General features: G+C 38.7%; 1 protein-coding gene across 1 annotated transcript; it reads left to right on the plus strand.

Moving 5' to 3' along the window:
- The first annotated feature begins 220 nt into the window (after positions 1-220).
- On the plus strand, positions 221-3,077 carry LOC149565659 (patatin-like protein 6). Its single transcript, XM_089817214.1, has 2 exons — positions 221-2,303; positions 2,495-3,077. The coding sequence occupies exons 1-2, from the start codon at positions 1,290-1,292 to the stop codon at positions 2,777-2,779; spliced, it is 1,299 nt and encodes a 432-aa protein (XP_089673340.1). The 5' UTR covers positions 221-1,289; the 3' UTR covers positions 2,780-3,077.
- Positions 3,078-12,963: the final 9,886 nt, after the last annotated feature.

Raw genomic sequence — 12,963 nt, forward strand, 5'->3', positions numbered from 1 at the left:
TCGCACGTGATTTCTTATTAATTTTCACCGCGAACAATGCTCTCCAAACATAAGCACGTACGATCCTATGTTGCGGGACAGTGTGGCGAACGAGCAGGAAATTCAGGGCCCTCGCCAATGCAGCTTCCTGCGCCGGGTGACCGGGAGTAGACCTGCTACGACCGGTGGACGAGGCATTTTATAATATATAATATAAGCCGTCTGCAGTCTGCTCACTTCTGTTGCTTCTGCCGGAACCGGCGCCGGCCGGTGCCAGGCTTGAAACTATTTTGTTACAATTGTTTCTGTGTTAAAAAATGAAGTGGCCAGTGGACTAGGATGTTAAAAGATTTGTTTCATGGGTGATGGTATTTGTTGCATGGTCAATGATTTGTTGCATGGCTGTTAATTTGGGACGTGGGATGCTTCCTGGTAGATGCTCCATTCTTTCCTGCCCCGGAACTCCTCCCTTTGATTATTCTTTACTGTTTGGCGCATTCGCCATTTGATCTTCTTTATAATCTCGTTGCATTCCTACGTCCATTTCAAGTAGAAATCAAAGAAGCCGCTTTTGGCATCTCAGTGTAGGAGAAATTGTCCTGTTCTACTCTTGGACGATCATATATTCCTCCTCCTGTTGTGAAATTAAGTTGCGATCTTGAGCGAAATTTGAGTGTTTGAGATCGTTTTTTCTACGAATTTGCAGGGATTGCGGAGTGTTTTTTAATCATTCCTGAGAATAGGAGCTTTGAGTGAAATTTTAGTGTTTGAGATTTTTTGTGCCTAGTTCCTCTGTGAATTTGCAGAGGTTGTGGGGTGTTTTTATTAGTGCTGAAAGTTTAAGTTTTTAGCGAAATTTGTGTTTTTGGGATCTCTTCTGTTTAATTTCTCTGAGAATTTGTGGAGACTGGAATGTTTTTGAAATAATTTGGGTGTATTTAAAGCCGGTTTCCAACTGCAGAAAGCAAGGTACACGAGCATCGCCTTTTCTGTCTCTGGGGTCCATCTTTTACATGCTCAGTCTTGCTCTGAAATATTTTGATCTGGAATTTTAAAAATTATCGTGGCTGATTTGCCATTAAAGGAGGGGAGAACGGTTAGAATTCTCACGGGTTTGAGGTCAGTGGACGCGCTTTTCTTAAATTAGCCCCAGGTTTTGGCTCGTGAGAGGAGTCTTTCAAAATTTGAAATTTGCAGAATCCGTGTATAAGAGCAGCTTTTAAAGCTTTCCAAGATTCGAAATTTGCTTCCTGCTCTGATATTTTGCAAGGTTTTTACTCAAGATTTTGCGAGCTTTTTCAACGAGTGCAATGGAAGGGGAGGACGTGATGATGAGCGATCTGAGCTACAAGATCTTCTCCAAGCTGGAAAGCGACTGGCTCTTCGGGAACAAGCTGTGGATTCCGCAGCTGCTGCAGGAGCTGGTGGTCGACAATCCAGTGGTGGCGCCGCCGTCTAGCCGAGGCAAAGTGTGCGTGCTGAGCATAGACGGCGGCGGCGGAGCGCGAAGCGCAATAGCGGCGGGGGCAGTGGCATACCTGGAAGACGCACTGAAGCGCAAGTCTGGAAACCCCGACGCCGCAATCGCCGACTACTTCGACGTGGCGGCGGGGACGGGCAGCGGAGGCATCTTGACAGCAATGCTCTTCGCCAGCGGCGCCGCCGGGAGGCCGCTTTTCAAAGCGGCGGATGCGTGGCGAGTGCTGGCGGAAGAGGGCAAGAAAATGTTCAGCCCTGCCGGAAACATCATTTCCCGGCTCCTGGGGTCGGCGTCGGCGGCGAAGAAAGTGGAGCGGGTTCTGAAGAGTTGGTTCGTGAAAGGCGACGGGAAGTGTCTAACTTTGAAGGACACGGTTAAGCCGGTGTTGATCCCCTGCTACGACCTCTCCACCGCCGCCCCTTTTCTCTTCTCTCGCGCGGACGCGTTGGAGAGCGACAACTACGATTTCAAATTGTGGGAAGTCTGCCGCGCCACTTCCACCACGCCGGGGATTTATAATCCTGTGAAGCTCACTTCCCTCGACGGCCGAACATCGTGCACTGCTCTGGACGGCGGGCTTGTGATGAACAATCCCGCCGTCGCAGCCGTCACGCACGTGTTGCACAACAAGCGGGAGTTCCCGTGGGTTAACGGCGTGGACGATCTGCTCGTTTTGTCTCTGGGAACGGGCCAGTTCGATGGCGAGTGGGAAAAGAGAAATGGGAAGGGATTTTCGAGTTCATCGACCATGAAAATCCTGCTCGACGGACTCTCCGACGCTGCTGATCATGTCATCGCCACGGCTTTTGGGGATCACAACCGCCATAATTATGTTCGCGTGCAGGTAAATCATTCATGTCTTGATTGCCTCTCTCTACTTCATTATCTTGACGAGTCATACAATGCCAAAAGTTTGTTTTACAAGTATTTCAATTTGTGTTAATTATTGGAAGGTTACTTTATAGCTAATTGCGTGACAAATGTGAGTCTTTAAAATCAGTCAATTTCTTAGTGACCCCTTTTTTCTGGTTACAGGCAACGGGGCTGCCAGATAAATCCGTTCCAGAGATGGAGGATGCGAGCCAGAGCAACGTGAAGAAACTCAAATGCGTTGAAATATCAGAGAAGATGTTAAATGAGAAGAGCGTGGAGTCCGTTCCGTTCGGGGGGAGAAGAGTGCTTTCACGGACCAACGCCCAACGTCTGGACTGGTTCGCGGATCAGCTCATTGCGGAACAGCAGGCACGCTCGACAAGAAAAGTAGCCCCCGTTGTTATGAAGCAGCACACTGATAAACAACTCACACAGTGTGTATTATAAAACACAGCCTACATTATCATTACTGCTCGTGTACTTAACAGGGGATTCAGATTGTACAGAAAAGGACGATCTTTACCATGACTGTGACCAACATACAGGGGAAAGGGGTTCTCAGTATATTTCTGTTTCTCAAAGTTTCTGAAAATGATTAGTTCTCTTGGTTTGTAGGTTTTGAGTGCAACACAAGGAGATGCAGACTCAGCATTCTTTTGTCTTGTAATCAAGGATGAAATATGAATATAATGCTCCCAGAGAGTTTTATCAGAAAAAACATATATACTCGTCCATGTTTTCTTTATCCTTTGAATGCATGAAATGTCGCTAGAAACATTTGTTTACGTTACCCGGTTGTTGTGTGCCGTACTGATATACTTAGCATCCAATAATCACACCACCGGGTAACATTTTTATTTTAGTTTTCATTTTTCTATCATTTTTAACGGCATTACATCTGTTAGGCTTCTATTCCCGAAGCTAATTTGGCGCTGTCATTACCTTTTTATTTTAAACAAAATATTTTGACAAATTGTTGCAGAATTATGCACATGTAAGCATTTAAATAAATTGTTTTAACTTTTTCATCTCTAGTATGTTGGTCAAAATAATGTTTTTCCACCATTTGACGTAGTTGAATGATGTTGGGTGCCTTTTTGAAAATTTATTCCAATGTGTACAGTCTACATTGTCACAGTCCTTTTTCTATCTCTTGGGACTAATGTATAGAGACGGACTTATCCTATCTAAGTTAATATTTTTTAATGAAAATGTGATCATTTTTTCATTTTAGTTCTACTAAACATAAGTCGGATGGCTTAAACATCACACACTAACTTTAGTTTGTTTAATGTGTCTATGACTTTATATATGAAGGCATTTAATGTAATCATTCTCATCAACAATTTATAAGGAGAATTCATTTCCATTAACAAAGGTCAATCAGTGGTCAAAAAGAAATCTAGCATTACACAATCATTGTAGAAGCATTTTTCAATCAAATTCAAAGGAGTTGATGAAGATGGAGTGTCTTTATGGTTCAATTATATGTCAATCTTACCAAGTAACTCATTATTTGTAGACGTCAAAACAATGTTTATCCCAATTGCTTATTGATCTTGCTTCAATATACATTTAACACAATACAATAATCTTTTAACATTTTTTACTTATTAGACCTTCTAAGATAGTCTTATGTTGAAAAGTCTTTTTCATATAGCTTTATACATTGTGCCTATATTGATGCAACTCATTCCTTAAGAGTTATTTCTTATATTATTAGTCCCCATCGTTACTATAGTTTTCAATTGGTCTTGCAAGCATTAGTTTGTTCCTTTGAAACAGTAAAAACATAAAAATCTTGTCCAAAATTGTAGTCACTACAAACTTTCAAAATTAATCTGAGAATAGAAATTTAAATTGTTTTCTTTCCTATTGGTCAATACTATTTTTCTTAGAAGTCTTTTTAATTTCATTTTTCAAAAATTACAAGAAAATATATCTACAGAGATGGGTAGGTAGTGTGGCATTTCCCAAATGCATGAAGCATGTCATCTAAAGGAGCATTTGTGGCAACATGCTTGTTATTGAAAACTAGACACAAAGAAGAAACTCCAAAGTAATGAGAGAAAGTCATAGAGAAGAGAAGCCATGGAGAAACCCAAAAATGGGCTCTGCTGATCACAGGGCCAACTCATTATATTTATAGCCAAATAATAAATTTACAGATGTTTCTAGATTTGCATATATTAATGTGTAGTCAACAGGAATGGCTGTAGGTGGCTATGGATGGTGGTAGTCAGCTGCACATTTTGCATGCGTGTTTTTGGAAAGTTCTTTGGTCTGTGCCGACCAATCCTGACATAATTAATTTATTTCAACATCCCCCCTAAATTAATTATCAAAAGGTTTCAAGTATCCCCTCATAATCTAGAAACGATGGGTCTTGGCCTTAAGCCTTTAGGTACCCATTTACAATCAATTATCAAATGCTTTCACTCTTCTTGTTTTTCCCATCATAATCACTCTAGGTTTTGTATGGATTACCCATAACCGATGCAATATCAAAGTGGTTTTAAGTTTACCACAAACTTCTCAAACATCACACAAGTGGTTTTAGATCACCACAAACTTCAAACACTCAAGTGGTTTTGGATTACCACAAACCAAGCACTCACTGGTTTTAATGACCACGAATCATAACTATGGGGAAACTATCATCACTCTGGGCCTTTCTCTTTTGTACCTGCATCAAACTAATTATTGAGTCCATATAAAAAGAAATCCATCTACCGAGATACATGGGTACCCAACCGCTGTACTCGCCAGTTCTATAGGAATCCTTTTCACATACATGGTTCATCAATATGTCAAACCAAAAACATTTGAGGTGTCGGGCACAACCGATAATGCACCCCATACATTCACATAGCCCATTAACAATCATTACTAATTCAATTTTCATCACTTGGTTGGGGGATATCAATGCAATCAACTTCTATTACATGACCACTATCAAGAACATCATATCCTTCACAATTAGACAAGCACATTCTCACTACAAATTCCAACACTTTACTTCAAATTAGCACAAACAGACCTCATTGCACCATGATAACAAACTCACCACCAATCCAACCTATTTTCACTTACTGCAACAACAACTAACTTCAATAGCTAATGTATAACATCAAACACACATACTTCAAACACAAATATATAATAAAACCTGTTTAATAGCAGCAAACTAAGCTTTCACCTTCAACTTTGATCTCTCCACTTCACATTGCACTCTTTTGAATTCTTCTTCTCTCACAAGAATTGTGTACGTACACTCTGACACTTGGGCTTGGACAGAGGTGCTCCACAAACTGCATCTCTAATTGAAAGCTTTACACAATGCTTTGCATTTGCCCAAACATTTAACAATGCAATAAAATCCTCATTCTATGCACATCACATAGATAACAATATGCAGTTGCCTTCACCAATACAAATCAATAGAGTTGTTACTGTGGTCAGCAAAACTTTAACAAATACCAGTAGCAATGCACAACTCCAAACTTTTAACACTTTTTATGTCTCTTCTCCACACTGGAATAGTGATTTCAGCAGATCATACATACTCACCAAGTACACCTTCAACTCCCTTATTGCAGAACACTTCAAATGCAAGGCTTCCTTCTTCTCACGGCTTCTCTCAGTTTAATAGCAGGCCTTCAATCTCCTCCAAGCTAGGTACTCTTCCGCGGCATTTTCATATCACCTACACCAAGCTTTGCCAATGATTCAAATAGCTTGCAAATGATTCCAAAACAATCAGGCACAACAGCATATCATACATTGATGCTCCAATGTTCAAACTCTTACTCACTGTTCCTTAGTGATGGCTCTGATACCATATTGAAAACTAGACACAAAGAAGAAACTCCAAAGTAATGAGAGAAAGTCATAGAGAAGAGAAGCCATGGAGAAACCCAAAAATGGGCTCTGCTGATCACAGGGCCAACTCATTATATTTATAGCCAAATAATAAATTTACAGATGTTTCTAGATTTGCATAAATTAATGTGTAGTCAACAGGAATGGCTGTAGGTGGCTATGGACGGTGGTAGTCGGCTGCACATTTTGCATGCGTGTTTTTGGAAAGTTCTTTGGTCTGTGCCGACCAATCTTGACATAATTAATTTATTTCAACACTTGTAAGTTTGATATATTTGCATGCATGTAATTCCTTTTCAATTTCTCTTCCCTTCTTTGATCTTTCATAATGTCATTCTCATGCTTAGCTCTCCTTTGATTCTACTTGTCTAACAAAATGATTCACATAGTAATGTATAGAGCATACTTGAATATTCAGGGAGAATAAATTTATGTATGCCATCTAAATTCATCTTCCATCCAATTATGCAAGAATTATGAATTGATTCATGTTTTTATATTGTAGAAAAAATTTTGCATGACTGCAAAAGAAGTTACAAGATTTCTCTCAAGAATGTCCTTTTTGAAATAAGGTTTTAAAATTTAATTAAAATATCTAAAAGACAAATCATTTTTAAATGGATTGTTACTAAATCTACAATGAGAACCAAAACTCATTTATTTTAAAGATGCCTTAACTATTAGTGACATTTCTAAAATCCAGTTGACTGATGTCTGGATAACCTCTAAATCTAGAGCTTTCCTATTGTGTGGGTGTGGTTTCAGCATATTTGATTGAGGAAAAAAGTATGACTAGTAGGAAGAAAAACAAATCATTGAACTTGTGTTGCTTCAAAATAGATAAATTAAAGTTCTTGAAAAGAATAAGATGTATGAGAATGTATTGTGCTTATATGTTGTCTGCACCTTTCACTCAATTATGCAATAGATCTGAATTGGTTCATGTTTCTACCTTGCAAAAAGATTTTCATTTTCAAGAGAGGAGGGAACCATTTAGATGGTATGGTTTGAAATTTGAAGCTTAGCGTCTTCTTGCCACAAAAACCCATATTTTTTCCATACTTCTCTATCTGTATGGATATCCTTCAAATGTTTTTCTATTTCAACTTTCTATGTCTTAGACTATAATTAAGAGTCACCCTTGTATTTTGATCATGGAAAGCTTTACTTTAATGTTTTATACTTATAAGTTTAGTTAGACTTTTTAGGCTAGCTAAGGTTTTTGTTTTTCATTCTATACCGAACTTTTCCAATAGCCTCTTCATTATGGTCATGTTTAATTTATAGATCGATTGGTTTAATGTTTGAAATAATTTATCTGTTATTTTCTTTTAATGTTCAAGCCCTTACAACTAAAAGTAGTCTTTAAACACCTTGTTGTATCCATTCATCATCCTTAATGCTATAAAACTACAAAACGTTAGCTAAAAACAAGTTTGTTTTGTACATTTGTAAAAAAAAAATCTAATTTTTTAAGTAATTTCATTTTTGTCTAGAGCCTACAAGCTCACATCTTCCATAAAATTAAATTATTTCTCATAAATCTTCTCCTCCATTATGTTTCTATATATCTATCCACGAATCATCCTTTCTTATGTAGTTTCCCTACGCGGTTGTTACACTTTTAGTCTCACTAATTGCAAAGCAAATCCAAAATTAATAGAAACAAAATCAATCATACCCCATATCCACCATAATGGCTAATAATTGGACATGGGCATTTGCTAATGAGAAAACTACCAAATCACATAACTCTGCATTCACTTTCAGAAAGTGATGGCTAAGTCATGCAACTTTGGCGTACCCCATTTCTATTGCATGGGAAGATTTTTGGCACCTTATTGATTTTACATTTTTTGCTAATCATGTTAGTACACAATTTGTTTTATTTTTATCTAAAATTAATTTTCTATTGAAACAAGAATTTATAATAATATAATATGAGATTTAAGGAGAGTTTTCTCTTTATTCTTCTAAATATATCTTTGTATTGTAATCTTTTTATAAAGATCTTTGGTAAAATATTTCATTTATTTTTCTCTCTTCTCGTAATCAATTTCATATTAATGCTAAAATAAATTTACACCGTCAAGTTCAAAAATCTAAAAATATTAATTATTTTTTATATTTTATTCTTCTATCTCATGATTTACTCTAATAAAATAGTAGTATTAGATTTATTTATTTTTAGTGGCTCTCTCCTAATATAGTTTCTATTTTATCATTTGAAAAATAGATTTTGCTTACAATCATTTTAATTGCTATTTTGGAAGAAGCAACAAATCATTTTGGTTAATAGTCTCTAGCCCTTTAAATTGTATTATCTTGAATTGACTAAAATACATTTTAGTCAATATCTCAAATTTATGATGTTAATAAGAGCATGTTACCTATTTTTTACGTGATGACGATGACAGTTCTGCAACAAGATAAATAATTTAAATAAGGTATTGCTGGATTTTTTTAGCAACTATTTTTCTATCTGCAAATCTAGTATTTTGAAGTAGATGATGCAGGAGCATCTAGAGGTATAAGGGCAATCCTATGTCACCCAAAAAAAAAATGTACTTAGACTTAGTTTCTGTTTCATGTGTTTTTATTTTTGGATACCCATTTGGGTCAAATAAAGGTTCCAACTCTCACAGTTCCACTATCAGTGTGCTAAAAAATCCTGAAAAAATAGGAGCATGTAATTGGGCCATCATTTTGGTGAACTAGGAGGTGTAAATTGGCTAGATGAATGTAATTGTAATTTAGAGCATTCCAGAAAAAGAATCAGGTCAAAAGGCCCCACGGTTTGAAAGTTATTACAGTTTTTCGAGTTTTGGAGACCTCCTAAGAATGCTTCAAAGTCAAGTTAGGGGCATTAAATGACCTCAAAAAGGGCCAAAAAATGGGGGATGAGTGAAGCTGGTCCATAGCGCTATAGAGCGCTTCGAGAGCTTTCTAAAAATGTAAACGGTTCGTCAATTGTAGCTACGGTTCAAAAGTTATGCCTCCCGAAAGTTCGGTTACCGTTTCTGGATTCTTCTAGATTTGCACCGACTTCTAACGCAGCTTCTGGAACCTTCTATTTGATCGGTGGATGCCTACTAGCACTTTTTAGGATATACTCCTAGTCCTTAACTCTCTGGGGTCTATTTAAGGAGATTTCTAGCATTGTAAAAGGCAGTTCGGAGTGGAGTTTGAGAGGAGGAACTGAAAGGAGAAATTATCTTCAAATTTATGCTATTGTAAGCCCTTAGGGCATGTTTTGAAGTTTATTTTCTCTGTACTTTTTTTACTAGCTTATTTTCTTAGTTAATACAATTTCCCTTTTCTGTTGTGTCCATTCTGTTCTTGGGTTGTGTCCCCATCAAGTGGTATCAGAGCTGGTTTTCCTAAGTGTGTAGACAGAGCACTGACTGTGAGGCAATTTGCACCAGGACTGTGTGGTTGTGGGTTCGAGTTAGAAGATGCCTCCATGAAGAGAGCGTGGCGGAAGGGCTAGAGCTATTAATCCTGAGGAGGTTAGAGCCCTCCAAAGGTAGGTACAAGCATTGCAAGAAGAGCTCCGTAGAGGAGCAAATGTTGCCGCAGGTGATGACAGTGAGGATGACAATGAAGAAGAAGTAATGGAACCAAAAGGGGAATTTGATAGGGAAGTGCTGAATCATGCAGAGGAAAGGCTTGTTAGGGCCATTACTACGTTTGGGAAAAGACCCACAATTGAAGTGGGTGTATTTCCAGGAAATCTGAAACTAGATGTGTTGATCGATTCGATCAATGAACTGGAAGAATACTTTGAGTATGAGGATATTAGGGATCCAGATAGGGTTAAGTTTGCAAAGGCCAAACTGAAGGCCATGCCAAAATTTGGTGGCAAGAGGTCCAATTGGAAAGAAATAGAAGAGGAAAGGAGAAGATCACAAGGTGGGATCGCATGGTGGACAAATTGAAGAAGCAGTTCATTCCTGTGGACTATGAGCTTGATTTGTTTAAAAAGATGCATGCGTTAAAGCAAGCAGGAAGATTAGTCCAAGAATATACAGAGGAGTTTTACCGACTCTTGATTAGAGCAGGGCATGCAGAAGAAAATAAGGAGAAGGTTGCTCGTTATATCAGTGGGTTGCGACCTAGCATCTAGGAGGAATTAAGTTTGGTAAGAATGACCAGCGTTGAAGAGGCATACCAGTTTTCCCTACGAGTAGAAGAGAAGCTAAATAAAAGGTTTGAAGGAAGACAAAGAGGGCATGGTCAAGGAGGAAGGGGAAGCGGTAGATCATCTGGAGGCCGCAATGAAACCCAAAAGAAAAATGAAGATGTGGGTACTAGCAGGAACCAGAGGAATGAGGATTTCAACCGCTCCCATGATCAAGACTTTGGAAATCAGAGAGGAAGAGGTAGAGGACGTGGACAAGGAAGAGGAGGCTTCTGTGGTACCTGTTTCCATTGCAATGAAGAAGGTCATCATGCCTTTGAATGCCCTCAACGACAAGGAAGGACAGATAGGAGAGCTAAGGGCCAATCTAGGGTTGCTCATGTGGATGAGGATGCACAATCATCACATTTAGAGGATGCAGAAAGAGGAGAGACCTTGGTAAATGAAAGAGTCATACTAAGCGGTGAGATTGAACCAGGACAACGGAGGAGTTTGTTCCGTACCAGATGCAAGTGTGAGGATAAATGTTGTGACGTGATCATTGATGGTGGTAGCACTGATAACTTGGTATCAAAAGAGATGGTCTCTAAGCTAAAGCTCAAGAGGGAGAAACATCCCCAGCCCTATCGAATTTCTTGCGTAAAAGATGATCATAAGGTCCTGGTAAGTGAACAATGTTTAGTGAAATTCAAAATTGGGAGTTACCATGATGAAGTTCTTTGTGATGTTATTTCGATGGATGTTTGCCATCTATTGTTGGGTAGACCATGGCAGTTTGATAGACATGCAGTACATGATGGACATGCAAACACATACTCTCTGACAAAGGATGGAGTTCGCCACAAATTGAAGCCCATGAAAAAGGAAGGTGAAAAGGTATGTAGCAGTGATAGGATTTGTCTTGTTGATGAAAGGAAGTTTTTAGATGGCATGAAACAGCAGCATATGTGCTATGCTTTGATTCCTAGGAAAGATAAAGAAGGTAGTAGTGAAATACCACTTGAAGTTTCAGATTTACTAGGGGAGTTTGGAGATATTATCTCTGATAATGTTCCAGATGGATTGCCACCAGTAAGGCAAATCAGTCATCAGATAGATTTGATTCTAGGAGCTAGTTTGCCTAACAAGGCTGCTCACAGGATGACTCCTACTGAAACAGAGGAGCTAAATAGACAGGTTCAGGAGCTGTTGAGGAAGGGCTTGATTCGAGAGAGCCTAAGTCCATGTGCAGTAACTGTAGTACTCGCACCAAAGAAGGATGGAGAGTGGAGGATGTGTATAGATTCTCGAGCTATAAATAGGATAACCATCAAGTATCGATTTCTTTTGCCAAGGATGGATGATCTTATGGACTGCTTGAGTGGAGCTCAGTACTTCACAAAGATAGATCTCATGAGTGGCTATCATCAGATACGGATTCAAGAAGGAGATGAGTGGAAAATAGCCTTCAAGACCAAGGAGGGTCTTTATGAGTGGTTAGTCATGCCCTTTGGATTGACGAATGCCCCAAGCACCTTCATGCGGCTCATGAATGAGGTACTTAAGAAGCTCTTGGGAAAATTTTTTATTCTCTATTTGGATGATATTTTAATTTTCAGCAAGACTTTGGAAGAACATTTACTGCATATTCGTAGTGTCCTTGAAAGGCTAAGGGAAGAGAAACTGTTAATTAATCTAAAGAAGTGTATCTTTGCAAAAAGGGAGTTAGTCTTTTTGGGGTTTGTTATATCACCCGAAGGTCTCAAAATGGATCCAGAGAAGGTAACAGCCATCTTGGGATGGCCTACTCCAAAGTCTGCTACTGAGGTAAGATCACTTCATGGTCTGGTTAGTTTCTATAGGAAGTTTATTAAGAATTTCAGTGGCATATGTGCACCCCTAACTGATACAATAAGAGGGGATAGAAAAGAGTTCAAATGGACTGTAGCTGCTGCGAGAAGTTTTGAATTGTTGAAGAAGAAGGTGACAGAACAACCTGTGTTGGCACTTCCAAATTTTAGAAAGGTGTTCCAGGTGGATTGTGATGCTAGTGGCAGCGCTATTGGGGCTGTATTAAGCCAAGAAGGTAAGCCTATTGCATATTTTAGTGAAAAATTGAATGATGCAAAGAAGAAGTATTCTGTTTATGATCAAGAGTTATATGCAATAGTTCAGGCCTTAAAGAAATGGAGGCATTATTTATTGCCAAAGGAATTTGTTTTGTATACTGATCATCAGGCATTACAGTACCTAAATAGCCAAGGTAAATTGAATCAGAGGCATATGAAGTGGGTAGAGTTCTTGCAAAGTTATACATTTGTGTTGAAGCATAGAAGTGGAAAATCTAACAGGGTTGCAGATGCACTAAGTAGGAGACAGTTGTTGCTTACAGTAATGCAGGTTGAAGTAGTTGGGTTTGATGAACTCAAGAATTTGTGCCCTGAGGATCCTGATTTTACTAAAGCATGGAAAGCTTGTAAAGAACCTGTTGCTATAGATAGAACCAAGTGGTTAGACTATTTGATTTAGGATGGCATGTTGTTCAAAGGTAGTCAATTGTGCATTCCAAGGAGTTCCATGAGGGAAAATTTGATTAAGGAGAAATACAGTGGAGGGATGGCAGGACATT

Source organism: Cupressus sempervirens, chromosome 3, assembly GCF_028749045.1.
Source record: "Cupressus sempervirens isolate cs-2001-9-10 chromosome 3, ASM2874904v1, whole genome shotgun sequence".
Taxonomy (NCBI): Eukaryota; Viridiplantae; Streptophyta; class Pinopsida; order Cupressales; family Cupressaceae; genus Cupressus; species Cupressus sempervirens.